Source organism: Rhynchophorus ferrugineus, unplaced genomic scaffold (genome assembly GCF_030347505.1).
Source record: "Rhynchophorus ferrugineus isolate W39M unplaced genomic scaffold, kcgeb_rfMv2 rfM7, whole genome shotgun sequence".
Classification (NCBI taxonomy): Eukaryota; Metazoa; Arthropoda; class Insecta; order Coleoptera; family Curculionidae; genus Rhynchophorus; species Rhynchophorus ferrugineus.
In genome coordinates this window covers 17,487,999-17,506,379 of record NW_027472586.1, presented here as the reverse complement: position 1 = coordinate 17,506,379, position 18,381 = coordinate 17,487,999, and the positions used below count along the sequence as shown (strand labels likewise).

Sequence of the window (18,381 nt, the reverse complement as noted above, 5' to 3'; positions counted from 1 at the left end):
TTCTGTCAAGATTTCTGAAAGGTACACTTTTCGGTAACACAGGGTCAGTTCACAATTTAAGACAGAACATAAACAATAAAACATTTCATTAAACACTTTTCTGATGATCACAGAAATTTTGCTTTTCAAGAATGTAAAATCAATAAGAATGATGTTAGTGGAGGTGGATAAAATAGTCAATAAAGTGTAGAGCCGCCATTTGCTTTTAAAATGACTGCAAAACTTTGCGGAAGCGATTCATAGAGTATCTAGATAGTTTCCAACGGAATGTTGTCCCATTTTTGTACCAAAATATTCGCCAGTTAGTTCAGTGATGTCGTAGATGGAAATCCAGATAAAGAGTTGTGCTGTTGCTCTTTAAACCAAGACTGAATCTATTGGCTGTGTGTATGAGCGCATTATCATTTTAAAATATCGCAGTGTTTGCTACAAATATGCTAGTGATACTAGGAAATTCATTATTTGGATCTCGAAATATGCATTCGCAGTAACCAAACCAGTGATGCCATTGATTCTCTCCAGGTCATATAAGAATTGAAAAGAAAATCATTTAATCTTAATTTAAAATATAATTAATTACCCATATTTGTTATAATTTTCAGGCCAAACTATCACGTGGAAGAAGGAATCTACGATTTGTTTATTAGCAACGCATCGTATGACAGAGACAATGGCCGTTTCGAATGTAAAGTAAAGGCAGCTGGCTCTGGTCAGGATTTGCACGCTCAAAGATACACCCTGACTGTTCTGGCACCACCTCAGCCACCCCAGATCGCCCCCGGCTCCCTCGTGACCGTCACCGAGGGTAAACGACAAGAACTGACCTGTAGCAGTGTGGGTGGTTCACCTGACCCACAAGTTAAATGGTATAGACAGGGTAAGTGAATATTTTATTCTTATTAATAAGTGGCTCTATTAAGTATAGATTAATGTGTCAATAACACTGTCCAACGAAAAAAGAATGCTTCCTTCATTTCAAGTTAATCGTTACTAATTTAGCGCAAAAAATTATTTAGTTATTGTGGTATACGATAGATGAGGGTATTTTTGAAAGATGTTGCATTCCAGTTGATGTTAATTTTATATAGTCTATTCAATAAAACAGTAGACTCACGTCATGGCGTCAAAACGTCGCAAAGTTACCACATCAACTCTGACTTTGATTTCATTTTGACTTTAACTTAAAACAAAAATTTAATGTAAATAAAATAGTGAAGCAAAAATAATATTATCAAATATATTTTATTTTAACATTGCAGTACATCTAATGTAGTACATCATGTATTATAATTTGTTGATTGAAATAAAGTAATTGAATCTTTTTTCTACATCACCTTGAAGTGGAGTTCTATTTTTGTCTGGTTACTTTCATTAGAGACCTTTTTACGCTTATTCTTGTTTCCTCCGTTGCAGTGTTTCCTTGTGAAGTCATTTTTATATCACTGTATTTCTCCTCATTTTCTTCCGTTACTCTGTACCTTTTTCTTGATAAAATTATTTTTTTATCACTGCACTCTCACTAATGCATTTGCCCCATTTGATATAAAGTACTCATTCGCTCCTTATACCTTTTAACCAAATGATTATCCGTATTCTAAACAACTACACAGACATATATGCACAGAAATTTACATGTTTCCACTCATCCCTATGTTAGTCGCAGCCACTTCATCAAATGCAATTTGCAATTCATCCAGATTAAAGGTGTTATTGTAGACAATATTTCTTTCCAGATTATCTTTCTCGATTTGTATGTCCATTGTAGTAATTCTTTGCCACACAAATTCGATTGGATTGATTATGCAGTGATAGGAAGAAGAGACAGCACTCCTTGGCCTTGTTGTTCAACCATTTGTGTCTTTTCCTAATTTATATTGTATAGCATTTGAAGCCTATTTCTAAAAAGTAGTTCACTCTTTAACGGGGCATCTTCAGAATTTAATTTATGTTTTATAACTCATTCCTTAATTGCAGCCTTTGTCCATCCATTTGATGGGATCATTTCTGCTAATGTGCTATGATATGATGCATTGTCTACAATAATAACTAATGGTTTCTCATGGTTCTATAACAGCTGATTTTCAAACCAGTTCAAAACATGTTATGACTCATTTTGCAATGATAGTGTATCTGTAATATTAATTACTAAATTAAATAAAATTCCCAATGTTTCTTTTCTGTCCTTTCCAAAACCAAGCCGAACATAGCTAAATTATATGTGGTCCAACAAAGATCCAATCCTCCCTTGACTTTCGCCTTACTATACTATTCAACGTATACCATTCAGAATTCATCGTTTTACGTTGTTCTACTGCCAATGTCGCTACACAACTGGCAATGTTGAAGACAAAAGCAATTGTTTGCTTCGGTGAGTTTCTTCCGCGAGTACCTTTTGTTAAGTTTGTGACTCGTCTCGGAAGACCCGTACCTTTTTTTGTCTTATTTGGTGCTTATTTGCATATGAATTTTGATTTGTGTGATAATATTATTTTACGAAAACAATTTTATTTCAGTAATAATAAGAGGTGATGCTTGTCATACTAATACTTAAAGATGCTTCAGTATCACGCTATGTCAAATCACGATGATCATGCTATATGAAATGATCGATATTTTCTGACATAGCTTCATCACGGAATTCGCCTCGGAGTGAGAGTCAAGATTGAACTCGTTATATCAGTATTTTAAAATGATGTAGCATAAAGCTTTATGAATGTATAAAAATATATGCATTTTTAAGTTATTATAAACATCAGTACTTGTGCGTAAACTACAAAACAGAACGAAAAGTGAAAAAAATGTTGGGTTCAACAATGCCAACTATTCAATGAAAGGGTCAGATGACGTCTAATAAAATTAATCAGACTGCTGGCGAGGCTGGAAATATAAATAGCAACCTTCGTGTTTGATTGGCAACTAATATATGTGGCAGTAAAAACCTAATTCCCATAAATTGTATATGTAGAATGTGGAAAATATATAATGTCAATTTTATCTAAAGATAGAGCTAATTCATAATTCATTCATTTAGATAGTTCTTAATTCATCAGATACATCGGAGTATGGTAAATTTTTAGTCCGAAATATTAACATTGTTGGACAGTATAATCTAATATTTGATCAAATTTAGTATCAAATTGATGGCGCCATCAATTTATGGCAAAACGATTCTAAATAAACTGTAATAACACTGACGTACTCAGGGTTACTCAAGTCAAGACAAACGAGAAGGTTTAATTTCCAAATATACGAAGCAGCATAATCGCTGCAGCGCAAAATAATATTTAACATGTTTAAATAATATACACGTAAGTCACGACCAGTTGCTTCATCTCCCTATTTACATAGAAAGGAAACAGCGACTGGTGGATGCATGGCGTACAATATAAATTCATATTTGTAGGCGCCGAGATAAAATGAATGCACAAATAAAACGAAAAGCAGCTCTTAGAGCCGTTTCCTTTTGGATGGGACCAGGATCGCACCGGCAAGGAGATTCTTTTTATTCCGTTAACATTCAACGTACTTTTGAGATATGAACGTTTCGATTTATGTATTTAATGTTGTTCTGCAACACCGTTCCCGGCATTCTAGTGTGATAAAAATAAAAAAAAATCGGTTTTATCTTTTATATGTTTGTCTAATTTTACACATCTTCTTAAAAAATGTATTTTCATTCTTATATCATGTTTGTTATTTGTTTTAAATTATATTTTATGAAATAATTTTAAACCAAAAAGTAAACTGTTAGTTTACTTAAAAACTTATTTATTGAAGAAAAGAAGATTTTTTTTTGGCCTGGTACCGGGTAGGGGAATCCTGTTATGGATACCTGGTCGGGAAGACCCGCAGGAATAAGCGAGTTGGACTGGTTATGTGGAGACTGCCTCTGGGCTACCCACTAAACCCCACCCTATCAGCTGATCCAATGACCCTAACTGATACTTCTTACTGTTAATACCAAGAAAAGAAGAGGCGACTGATTGAACGGTGATAAAATTTAACACTTACGATAAAAACATACTTTACTCGTCTCACTCGCTCACCAGTCGGGTAGTTAGAAAAACATCTGTTTTCCATCTGGCCGGGTAGTCTAGGCTATCTAACATAACCCCTCCCTCCCAAAGAAACCGCCCCAGAGATGTACGTGGTCGTTAGTTATTCCGTCCGGACAGATTATTGTTATAAAAAAAATTCCATGTTTCTCTTCTGCTGAATAGTTTTCCAAATTTTGGTGACCTCAGATTCCAATAGTTTACGGCTAAGAAACTGAGCTACTGCAATGCGCCTTTGGTGGACGTTCACCCCGACCTGCAAGCTCCTGTCCAAATTCCAGTAGATTATGTTAATTTACAACAACTTTAAACCGCTTTTGGTAGTCTTACACCTTGAAATGTGTTGCAAGAGCCGGGAATTCACGGACTTTCAAACAACACACATTCAAAGGACAAAGAAAAAATTCAAAGCTTGAATGTTTTTACTTGGAATAGTTTATGGCCAAAGGTCGTTGAGCACCTTCAATCCACCTTTTGTGACCTTATCGCTTCATCTGCGATACTTTTGCCTATCCAACGTCAGCCTGTCTTTTTTTCTTGATAAGTAAGTTGATTCCTGTTAATTCAATGAATTCAAAATAGTCTAGCTTTAGAACTTCCCAGTAACACCGGTTCATTCCTATTTTAATGTAAAACAAGCCACCTCACGCATCACATCTTGCAGTCTAACATAAACAGACCGTCTTGATTTTATAAATCTGGAAGTAGTTGCAGTATTCTATTCAAATAATATGTCAAAAATTGCACATGCAACTGTCAAATGTCCGCAACACTTTTAAGTTACTGAAAACGGAAAGAAACAGTTTTCAAAGTCAAATTGTCAAGACACATCATTATCGATTGTATAATCAAACGCCAGCCTAATTGTTATATTTCTACGCAGATTTGTATGGTATATAGGCAATTCATCGGGTAGAAAATATAGCATCTAAGTTAAGTTATTCACAAATTAAAATAGTCACCGGCTGGTGGTACTTCCAGAGACCTCATTTCGCCTCTAGTGGTAGTGATACATCTCTGATGTATCTTTTTACTTTCCAATAGGGCAAGATAAAGGATATTTTCACAACTTTGTTCATAGAATTCAAAGAATTTTCATATTTTCAGAATCCATCCACTGGAAATATTTTTCAAAGCTTTGATAAGATAAATTGCAATAATACGCAGCTAGTGGTACTTCAAGCATCTTTCGTCGTTGTTTAACACTGAACTATGATATCTTCACAGATATTTCAGTAAATTAGGTCAGGATATGTTTTGAACAACTTCGGAACGATTGGTGATCCAGGATCAAGCGCTGCTTTTTTCTTCTGGGTTTTTTGGATTCCAGTGAAATTAGTAAATTCAAGTCTCCCTAGATTAATCTTTCGATGCTAGTTAAAAATTCTATAGGAATGAAAAAATAAAACAAATTACTTTAACTTAAAACACAGTATTTTATTTTAACAGAAAGAAGAGGGTCATTGTTCAATAGAGAGGTAGTATACGTCGATTATTTTTCTCCTCCTTTATTTTTGGCTTTGGATCAATGTTTTAATATAATTGAAATAAGTGAGTGATAATAACATTATTAACACAATTTTTTCAAATATATCAAGTATCCAAGTACATTAATTATGACCACCAATATTTCCAGTCTTGCTACTATGTAATGTAAATTAAAACTTGTGTTTAAAATATTTTTTTTAATCTTGTGTTTCGGGATTGCTGTTGGCAGGGTTTTTTTAATATCTGGACACATATATGACTACAGTTGAAGAATCAGAATGGAAGGAATTAACGTATTATTGTTATTGGAAGTTTCTTTTTTGAATTTTCGGTTATAGAATTTGATAATCCAGAGACTAGCACTCCTGTTTCTCGATGTATTTGGTTGTTTCTGACATATTATGGGGTTTAGAATCACCCTCAACATCTTATTTTGGAAAACTTGCAGTTTTTTTACCTAGATTTGAGGAATATATAGCCTCATATTCAAGGATTTTATTCAAGAGTGGTAGTTTACTTGGTACACAGCAGAGGAAACTCCCGATACTACGTAAACCTTCGAAATTGATTTAAACGGACCAGCTTAAACAGTGATCAAAATAAAATCCTATGTATGTGAATTTTTTGTTAGCTTTTTCAATAAGTAAATTGGTTTCCTTAAGGCAAAGCTGTTTGGGTTTTTTTGTAGATCAATTTATAGTTACCAAAATGTTAGACTTTTGATTGTTATGTTTAGCTATATTTGTAGTTTGAGGCGTATGCGTTTAAAGAATCGAGGGCGTAAAAATAAGGCTGCGTCATCCACATAAAACGCGGATTTTACTTTTTTTAAGGACATTAGCCATGTAGATAGTGAATAGTACCAGAGCCAGTGGAGAATCTTGCAGAATACTATATTGGATGGATCTCCTAGTCGAGAAGAAATCAGCGGCTCTGATTTGAGATACTACTACTACTAATACGTACCTTCCTTGACACTCAGTACTCATTGTTGAAAGAAATTCGCAGAACAGAAACGCCGGTTACATCTTATTTCGCATGATCGACGGGAAGTGTATAGTTTTAGTGTGTTTTAGAACCACCGAAGAACATTCGTCATTTTGGTTTATTAACGAGTCTGATGGTTTGAACGTGATGGTACCAATCTAGCATTGTCAACCGCTGGATCCTCGTTGGCTACACAGATTCTCTCTTACATTTTATAAATATACAAACTTTGCAGTGAGTGGTGATCTTGATTGATTCATGTGACCTGAGCATTCAACTCAAATACATTTTTCCTAGGACAGCAATTTAGAGCAAGTATGTTAATAAAAGGAAATAACTGTTATATTATTATATTATATAACTCCGGGCAAAATTATTAGAGAGCGACGCAAAATATTAGCAGGGCGAAACTTTGTATCATTATAGATGACTGAATAAACAGGAAGGTTGATAATATAGCAACAACAAACGAGATTAAAATAATGTTAGCGAAATTATGTAAATTTATATTAGGCTTGTGTCGTTTTTACGGCAGTTCTCGGTACATAAAAGGCGGAATTATTCTTTTACAACATTATAACCCTAACTTATTTAACTTTTACCAAGTTCGCGAATTATGTTGATATAAGCCCCGGTCCAGGGCTGGCCGGGAATTAGTCGGAAGCCATTGCAATTTGCGAACATTTTTATGACGCCCTTCTGTTTTCGGAACTATTTAAATAAATTTAAATAAACAGTCGCTAAATGCGATCCCTCGTCTGGGCTCCGGCCAATTTGGTTTTTAGATTTTTTATTCGGGGAAAACTATCGAACGAAAACTTTAGTTTCGGTGCTAATACCGATAATATTTTTGTGCCGGGCGGACAGTGCAGCGGCATGATGGGTAAGCGAGAAAAAAGTTTTCTGTCGATGATGGAAAAGTCTTCATTGGCTTAATGTAAAATGTGCATTAATGGGTTTGTTTTCCTAGTGATTATTCACGTAGCTTACTTGGTTCTTATCCAGATTGATATATATTCTATTCTATTATAATCTAAAAACATACAAGGATTAAGGAGAATTATGTGATTAAGAGCAAATCGACCAAGATCAACATAATTTTTTATCCTGAAAAAAAGAATAAATATGGCTGGTTCGTTACAGTATACTAAACTTAATAGTATATACAATAAAATAAATTAATAAGCAATGTCACATAAATGGTCATTATGAATGAATGGCACCTTCTGAAGAATCTATCTCTTTCTATCTTATTTCTTTCCACAATTTCGAACATCGTTTCTACATTCCAGCTGCTTATCGTCGTCATCCTTCATCCTTTTTTATTGTCCTTTTGTTTCCTGATTTTTGAAATCTTTCTTGGGTTTCTCTTAACACAATACACAATAGTCCATCGCCACCACTTTTATTTTCTGCGTTTTTCACTTGTCACTATCAACAATTATAGCTCGATTTTTCTATCGTTTTGGTTCTATTATATATTGTTTTAATGGCAATTGAATCTCTCTCGTTTCTCTATCCAGATATTCGGGAATACCTATCTTAAATCCTTTTAAATATTGCATAATTTTCAATTTTGTTGCTCCTACATTTGTAGTTTGCGCTTTTTACGGCTTTTAAGCTACTTATCAAATATCACCATGTCTACTTTCATTTGTTTCACAACTTTCAACATTTTGTTGTTTTGATGATTTCGCATAAACTATTTATTTTTGTTTGCCAATATACACTTCTGTCTCTGCATAAAGGGAAGGAATTTACAGATTTTTTTTTGTTTTCTGGACTATTATATTTTATTGAAATAACATCAGTTCAATTCCCATAACATAAGTAAGAATCTTTAATGAAATAGCAACAGTATTTTCAATACACCGATCTTCTCTTACTGCTTCTTTATCTCAAATATAAAGAAGAGTTCGTTGAAAACCTGAACTTTGAATACCTGAATAAAATAAAAACTGCATAACTAAAAGTATGAATAGTATAAAACTGGTAGTTAGCCTGGAACTATTAATTTTCATGGCACTTTATATTTGCGCGTTTTTATTGATATTATGTTTTCATTTTCAGATGTTCAAGAGAACTTTATATCTTTCAACAATATACGTAATGTTCTTAAGTTAAATTAAAATATGATTTTTTTGTATATATTTAATAATTTAACAATTTCAGAGCTGAGAAAATGATTTTTGCGCTTTAGCACAATGACACAACAAAGAGTAAAATCTAATTATGACAGAGCTTTGACGTAAATACAAGTAAAAAAGTTAATTTTGCGAAGCCGCATATGTTTCGGAACCTATTGTGAATTCTTCAAAGTACATTTACAAACGTTATGTTTTTACTTTTAATTGGTTTCCTACATATGGTATCATCATAAAATTGAGAAAAGAGTTTAACACATAAATATTATTTCTAATTTTTTTCTATAATGTATCGTAATTAAGATGTTAGTTTTTATAACATTATTTAGCTCAACTCAAGATTTTATTGGAAATTAAAAAAATCTTCGCTATGAAGTTTTTGTTAAAATCTGGAGTTTTTAATGTCACATGAATAAAACCTCCTTTAAATTTTCTTTTAGAAAACGTTTTTAATTATGATAAATTAAAATTGCATGATGCCTTATCTCTATCCATGCCATAGGCAAACCAAATGGTAGGTACTTTAGGTACCAACGGCTGATCTGGATTTATTTCGGTACATCACGGTTAAAATATTAATAATTAGATATCATTGACTAAATCAGGTAGTGTTTTTTTAGATTTAGCATACAGTCAGTACAAATATACTTCAAACTAACGCATATTTATACTAACGCATAAAAAAATAAAGCCATATATCTCCATATTTCTTAAGCTTGTTTAGTAGTAGTAAGAACAACTTGTATAAATCATATCAGAAAATAAATGGTGCTAAATGATGCAGAAACATATATTTATATTTGTCTGTCGTCAGACTCTTGACACCTAGCAATTATTTAATGAGACATTTACGTATCCCCCGCTCTCCAGTTTCCTCCGTTATATGTCGTCGTTCCCCCTGGTCCGCAAAACATGTACTAAAGCCTCGAAAATCCTCTTATACTGATGTTGGGGATGTGGGCACCTTTTAGGAGATTTGTCAGATTTAGATCCGCCCCATTTTCTAAACACCCCCCTCGTCTTTGCGTCAACACTATTTGTCTGCACCAAAATTTCAGATTGTTTTGTGTCCCGACCCGGGCTTCGATAAAAACTCACTGATATGACAACATTTTGTTCGCTAATCCTATTGAGGCCATTAACACGTCGATGAATATCAGCAAAAGGTCTTTAGAAAACCGGTTTGGACTCTCTCATTCGTTTTAATTTATGTAAAATAAAGAGTATTATTTATTTAGGCTAGTTAATGTAAATCTATTTTGATACTTTTAGAGCTATGGCTTGGGAGTTGATTTTTGTTAAAATGTTGAAATTAATTTGTTTGCTATGTTTCATTATTTTTAGCAGTATTTGTCTATTTTTTGGGTAAAGTAAAGCTGAAAAAGTTGAAAAACTGAATCAAGTACATGTTACTGACTATTTTGGAAAACATCTACAGAGCAAAACATCAGATAACAAGGGACAGTCGTATGTGAAACATCGGTGCTATTTTTCATATTAACATTGCAAAATATAGTGAAAATTTGCATTACTGTTATCCATTTTCAAACGCAAACAACTTTCCGTCGCGTTATCATTGTCATCGTTATATCTATGATTTATAAATGTGTTAGAAACTTTCATCAAAAAGTATATATATATATATATATATATATATATATATATATATATATATATATATATATTTGTCACAAAATGAAAGAATGCAAACTAATACAGCTAAACTCATATTTATATATTTAATAAGAATTAAAGTAAGTGCAAACCTAGGCAGAACTTTTTTATTACCCTTAGTGGTCCGACGATTAACCATGTTTTTTTGTTTTTTTAATTAACATCTTACATTAGATATGCTTAATGCAATCTTAATTTACAAAATATTTTCATACTACTGTTCTGTTGTACTTGCATTAATGTACAAGCAAGGCGAGTATGGGATTAATACATCATTATGTATTTCCCAAATTAAAATAAAACTAATTACTTAAGCTAAAGTAAGAAAACACTTATCAACCCAGTGCCAAAAAAAATATTTCTTATGGTAACTATTACATATTGTTGGCTCCAAAATAATAATAAAATATATTCACAAATGTTTCTTCCCATATCCCACAACCTTTAAAACCTAATAAACATATCTAAGCCAGAAAGAATATATATAATAATTATTATTTGGGATTTTATTTTATTCTAAAAATTATATCTGTCCATTAGGCTAAAGTATTAATTTCTTCAGAAATTAACTTTTTTATGTAGGGATAACTTCGATTTGCCACCAATAAAAAAATTGAAAATTCGCACTTGAAAGAAAATAGCACAGATCTTTTTGTCTTTATACAATGGAAAACATACTACTTGGGTTAATTCTTAAATCTTTGGTATTACAAGCAATAGTAGTAATGAACGGATTCCATTTGGGAGTAACCGGGTCGTCCACCTTATCTTTTCATTTATATCGGAACAAACGAAAGACTTAATATCTATTTATTACAATAATACTTGGACCAACAACTAGATTGTAATGTCTAAATTGTCGGATCTTTAAAATTACAAAAATGTTTTCAATGTTCAATATTCAATTATCTATATAAATATCATCGTGTTGATACCTGCAAAAATTATAAAATATATATGTAAAAATATATAAAATAAAAGTATAGAGTAGTGAATTTGGAGTTAAAGGCAATCAACGTAGGGGAAGCTCTAAAGTGTAAGACATAGAATTCAAAGAAATTTCAAATCGAAACACCAAAAAAATTATGTTAATTATTTGGTCATTAATTTTAGCTCCAAAAAAATAATAAAATATATTCACAAATTTTACTTCCCATATCTCGTTCTATTATCGCTACAATCTAATCACAAAATGCAAAACCTTTAAAACCTAATGAACGTATCTAAACCAGAAACTCATTAAGATCACGTAACAGGATAATCTTTATCGCCCTATAATTAAACCCGTCACAAGTCAAAAACAAAGGCCACCTATATATATACGATACATACGAGGTGTGTTCAAAAGGGCATAGGAAAATCTGTACATTTCCAGCCGTTTTTTTTTTCGACAATTGAAACAAAAACACGGGTTTTTTGGTACTGTTGATGATTTTCAATTCTTTACAGATAATGTGTCAGGGAATATGCTTTAAATATTCTAATAAAAAGGTGCAACAAGATATAAATATTATTTTCATAATAATCGGTGAGACGTTGAAGATGAGGATAGCCCTAAGAATTGGTGGCAGGGTCCCCCATAACATCAACAACCTATGAAAACGTGGGAAAAAGTTTTAAAATATGGTTATTATTGATCGCCAAATCTATTTTAAGTCAATAATTGTTCAGTTGTTATTTTTTGTCAGAGAAAACAATGTTGTATTTATAACCCAATTTCTATCCATCAACGGTTGTCGTTTGGCAATCATACAGAGCATAAACGAATACAGAATACATTAAAAGCAGAAGCGCTTGCATAAACGCATAATATCTAATGGTGAATAATTTAATGGAGATAAGAATAATGTGGATGGACAAATAAAATACTTTCTGAATAATAAAAATTCCCGTAATTTTTGAGCACGCCCCGTATAAGCCGGAAGCTTTAAATATACGACCGCAATTAGTAGGCGAAATGCGTGCGGATGAAGCGTATCAATCTAAAAGGTCCATAGAGCTAATATGTTTCGGAAAAAATACACTCGCCCGTAAACATAAACATAAAAGAAAATGGCTATATCAAGACCATAACCTCGATTCTTCTTATCGATTAAGCCTCGTCGGCCGCTGTCTCGTGCGATCCGTACGGACATCTTAAAACCGGCCGAATCCTTTCTGGAGAATTAAGGAAACTCAGGAGGCCATTAAGCAACAGCAGGTCTCGTAAACAGGCGTTTTTACAGCAGGGCAGAAGGACGCGTAATAGGGAAGTGTCGCTGCATAATTCAGTGATAAAAACAGGAAAGGACAAAATGCGAAAACGGAAGAAACAGACAGGGAGTGCGAAGCTTTGGATGAGATTATGTTATTATTATTCATTATATTTTGTAGTTCTGAACTAACACTTAAAAAAGAAACTTAATGATTCACATTCGAAGATATCTACCATATTATTGCAATATTTTGGTTTTTTTGAAAGTACTATGTAAAATAAAATAACTGTTGCTACTAAACTACTGCTAAATAACAGTAGTTTATTTACTGTTCAATTTCTTCTCTATTACTTACTGCTTCTTTCTTAGTATGTAAAACTCATGGGCAAAAATCCCGATTTATTCATCAGCCTATTCTCGATCATGAGCCACATATCAATCCAACGTCGCTCTAATATTTCAATACCATTTTTGTAGAACGATTTATTTTTTGCCTCAAAATAGGCCTGTCATCACTCAGATGACGATCGTTTTGATTCCAGAGTGAAGTAATGGATGGTTCATCTATTGTCACATGTCACCAGAGATGGACAAACATTGCTCAGAATTATCAACACGTTCTTATTTTTAGCCAACAGTGAGCAAACGCGGCACCATCCACTTTGAACAGAGCTTTCTCATAGTCAAATGCTCATGCAACTCTTTCCTTTGATATCTTTACGATGTCAGCTAACTCACGCAACTTCACTTTTCGATCATTCAAAACCTTTGTGTAGATTTTTTTAATGTTTTCTGGTGTTATCACCTCATTTGGATGTCCAGTGTGTTCTGCACCATCGGTGTCTCTACGACCACGTTTGAAGTCAGCAAACCAACGTTTTATTGTTGTTTCTGATGCTTGTTGCTTCGCTTGAACGGTATTTTTTCCCATCAAGAATCAGTGTAAAATTAAAACACGAAATTATTGTTGATCCTTTTTTTTGAAAATAACAAAATTAGTGTCACTCTTAGTACAATAACTCACAAACTTATGAATAGTCTATCAGGAAATTTTAACAGCTTTCGTTTGAAGATTAGTACTAACTGAAAAAGCTATTTATTATGCCCGGGAGGTGTTTCAAAAAAACTTAACTTGAAGCTTGTTTTAAGATAAATGTTTTCATTCCAATAAACCCTTTAAAGGCAAAATAACAACACATAAGAGACAGCATCGAATAGCATAGAACCGAATAGCATAAAACCTTCACAAGTTTTGAAAAAAATAAGACCTTATATTTAATATAAATACGCTAAGCTTTATTGCGTCGTTTAGATATGAGGATTGAAATTATATTCAATCTAACATTGTTCGAGTCCTTAATTACATTCCCTTAATTACAATTAGTTACATGTCTTAAGATATTAATTTTGTTCGTGGGAATTTATTACGCACTAGTTAATTTTGAACATTTATTATGAATTCTTATGTTTTATTCAAAACATTTTACCTCGCTAGGTAAAAATTTTTTCCATCTTAGCATCTGTAAACCATAATCCAATCATCTATAAGCACATAGATACTACATGGGAATAACGTGTAATACACGACGGTTGCTGTCAGTATTTCTGGTTAAATATTGAAAAAATAAATATTGAAGATTGAAATTGGATTTAGTGTATTTAAAATATTGTCTATGACAAGCAATACACCTTTTCGTCTGTTGTTACATGTGATTAACGTGCATGAATAAAAAAGTCATCAAATGTCAAATTATGACTGCACCACGATTATTTGGCTTTTTTGAATATATCTGAATACTTCTGACAAACAAATGTTCGCATTTAAATCCGAATTTGCTCAGATCAGATGACGATCAATCAGATCTGATGAAAATGTCAACGAAACAAGGAAGCTTACAGGCTGCTTTTGATACATTTTGAATGTACTTTGTTCCATGTCATAATATATAATACGACGAATCTCGAATTCACGTATTTTTGTGGTATAAAAACCCATTTTGGGGGCCTTCATGAAATTTGTCCTGAAGCGAGCGTTGGCTACCTTTGAACTGATTGTACCAGTTTTTTATAGTGCTCAAGGATGGTGCTTTATCACCGTATAAAGAACTAAGTTCATCGATACACTGTTGTTACGTCGTAGTAATTCACGTCGAAATTCTTATCACTATTTCAAGTTAATGTAAGTTAGTTAAATCTGTAAATTAAATTTCACTTAGCATACCTAATATAAGATATAATTAATAAAAAAAAAAGCAAATGCTCTTACAACGTGAGAACCATAGAAGGCTACATGAAAATGAAGATGAAATGATTATCATTTTCATTTCATGTAAATTTATATTACAATATATTTATTTATTACTACTGTTCTGTTGTACTTGTATACACAAGTAAGGCGAGTATGGGATTAATATATTAGTACGTATTTCCCAAATTAAAATAAAACTAAACTACTTAAGCTAAAGTGAACAACACACTTATACCACTGAACAACATACAATCTTCTGAGTTCCTGCGTGTTGTCCAGTAGCTCTAATTTATCAACCTTATTTCATGTTTTAATGAGAAGTCTCGAATCGCTTCGTATAGGCGTTTGATTATGATCATGCAGCTCTTCGTTGGTTACGTAGCTATAAGCATTGGTAATCAATAGAATCGTAGAACTTTGTGTTTGATGTTTTAGTGCAACCCCATACTTTCACTAACTAGGTCCAAATTGGTTTTATGATGGACTGATAAACCAGTCTCTTTGATTTTAGGTCAAGTTGAGAGTATCTTCCGACTAATCAGTACAGTTGCTTGACTTAAAGGGTAATCTGCTCTACTTTTTGTCTAATATTATGTTTCTAATTTAACCTATCATCGAGATGTATGCCGAGGTATTTATCTGATTCTGTTTGAAGAATCTGGCATCCGTCAAGTGATATAATTAAGTTTTTGTCTTTTAATTAAGTTTTTGTTTTTTCTACAGCCTGAGACAGATATACATCGTTTCCCATGATAACTGTGTCGCCGGCAAATGTTCCCAGTACTGTTTCTTTTGTTGTTGGGATATCAGCACTATAAAGCAGATACAGGAGTGGCCCCAAGACACTTCCCTCTGGAAGGCTTGCTTCTGCATTAATTAATGCGGAATTTCAGCAGCACAATGGTGCAGTTACGTTTTTATCTTGAACATCTGTTAAGACATTCTTCTACAAGGACTTAATTGATATGCACATTTTTTCATTTTTTTATTAATTTTTTTATTGTTATGATTAGTGATTCCTTAGTTCTACAATCTGCCTAGTGGGCAATAAGTATTTCTTGTCCTATATGTGACATGCAGAAAACCGCATATTTAACTTATTTTCTGTGTAAAATATCTTATTCTAGACCTTTCTCTAGTGTCTATTCATATCAATTAAATCAGATCGTTTGGAGTTAAAAGTTTTAGTCCAAGTACTTCGCTATCATGTCGCACATTTAGCTTCTTGGCAAGCACACTGATACTCATTTAATTACTAAACGCAAACACTCTGAATTGCATTCTTTATGGGTTTTAAAAGGATACCGTGCTGTATTACTTCACAGATCATCAACAATGGCATGCAATATGTTATTTTGAAATCGCTGAATGATGGCTACATTAGACTTGCTAGCGGTACCCCATAGTTCTATTCCATGTAACCAAGTAGGTGTAATGGCTAGGTGCATGCCAATATATTTAACATCCCTTACCTAGGAGAGTTGAAAAATTTTCACATTTACTGTTCATCATGTCCTATGCAGGGTAGATTAGCCATATTTTAGTTGCCGTTTTATTTTATTTAAGTGTGTTTTTCAAATGATGGCCGTATTTTTCAGCTAGATTTTAAAATTACAGAAGTATCATTTTGAGCAACTGAGAAATAATAATTTTTTCAATCAAGAAACATATATAATACTTTTGCAACATTTTTGTACGAGATATCGTTTTACATCAAACAATATTTAGTTTGTTTTTTTGCCTATTTTGAAATGCCAAATGAAGGAAAATCAACAAAAAAAATGAAAAAAAATGTTGAGTCCCTTACTTAGTCTCTAATGAAATATAAGTAGCACTCTTTAGTATTTCAACCATTTAATACACTTCACTACACAACTACACAAGATCATACGGTTTTGTTCTCTTGAGTCTACATCCTAGTTCAGTATTGTCCAAGAGTTGCAGTAACAGGTCAATTGAAAAGTCCCCAGCCTGACACTTAGATCGCGCTACTAGAATTAAATCTATATATTTTTAGTTAGCCCTAACCCTCAAAACATGTGTGTATAAATTTGACAGCTGTCGGATCATTAGTTTTGCGAATTGTAGTTTTTGAGTGAAGCAACTTTTTTTGTTGTAAAAAAAATAGATAAGAAGGATTTTCGCGTGTTGCTAAAATATTGCTTTTTGAAGGAAAAAAATACAGTTGAAGCAAAAACCTGACATTGTCCCAGGAAAACGAAGCATCAAGGATTACTATGTCAAGTTTAGACGTGATGAAATGAGCACCGAAGACGGTAAACGGAGAAGTAAACAGTGGACACCCAAAAAAGGTTGTTACCGACGAAAACATTAAAAAAATCCACAAAATGATTTTGAATGACCGTAAATTGAAATTTAATTAAATAGCAGACACTCTAAAGATATCAACTGAACGTGTATATCATATCATTCACGAATATTTGGGTATGAGAAGGCTCTGTGCAAAGTGGGTGCCGCGCGAGCTCACTTTTGAGCAGAAACAGGGACGAGTTGATGATTCGAAGCAGTGCTTGAAGATGATCAAGCATAATAAACCCGAGTTTTTGCGTCGATATGTGACAATGGATGAAACATGGCTCCATCACTTCATTCCGAAGTCCAAGCGAAAGACAAAATCACCAAAAAACGGCCGCATTTAAAGGAAAAGAAAGTACCGCTTCCCTATTATTTGGGTGTTTACACGGGAGTGGAATCTTTCCTCATTATGCTGAATCTCTTAATTTCCTCTATGAGAGTAGGAATCCGAAAATATCGGTGCAAGTAATTGTTCCTGTAATATTCTTTATTCTTAGATACTTGTATTATCTTGATACTACTACTCTAAGAACATCCCAAACGTGAATTCCATGGGTTATATAGATTTTAGTAGATACTTGTATTTCTTTCCAATACAATTTTTGTATTTTAATGCCAGTTCTTTTCTGATTTTTTTGATATGCTTCAACCAGTTGTACCAACAACAGATTCGAATTCGTATTCCTTCTAGCGAATCCGAAAATTCTAAAATTTAAAGCTTCTTAATATTTTTACTTACACTAAGAACCTCTTAACAAACTTAATATATGTTTATCTACAATACCGGTACGTTGATTGGACTGGGCCGTACAATCTGCACGAACATCTTAAAACCCTCCTAATCCGCTTTGGAAAATTAAGGCAACTCTCGAGAGCATTAAGCAACAGCAGGTCCTATAAACAGGCCCTTTTTACAGTAGACGGGCGGCGGGTCTGGCAGCAGGAAGGCTTTGTTCGTGCATTATTCAGCGTTAAAAAATTGTACGGAGAAGAAGAAAAAAAGGCACAACAAAACGGTTCGGGGAGGAAAAAGGCTTCGGGAATAAGCACACAAAACTAGAAAGTCGACGGCAAGCGACCGGTCCTCTCGCTTTCTTATGCCGATCGTAATTTTACTTTGTTCTTAGCGATACGGCGCTATCTACAGCGCCAGCACGAATTTACAATTGAAATAATTTAAAAGAAGTTTAATTAGTTTGCGTCGAATGGTTAAAGGAGAAGATGTCGGTAGCGAATGAATGGGTCATTGTTCAACTGTAGATGTGCACCAACAA

The 18,381-nt window shown here is 33.2% G+C and overlaps 1 protein-coding gene across 3 annotated transcripts in view; it reads left to right on the top strand.

Annotated features, from left to right (window-relative positions):
• ed (hemicentin protein echinoid) overlaps positions 1-18,381 on the top strand; it is a 372,013-nt gene that overhangs the window by 318,975 nt on the left and 34,657 nt on the right. For all 3 annotated transcript variants that reach the window (XM_076409647.1, XM_076409646.1, XM_076409648.1), the window contains exon 3: positions 603-877. In XM_076409647.1, the coding sequence (XP_076265762.1) occupies positions 603-877 (275 nt within the window). The remainder of the gene's footprint in view (positions 1-602; positions 878-18,381) is intronic.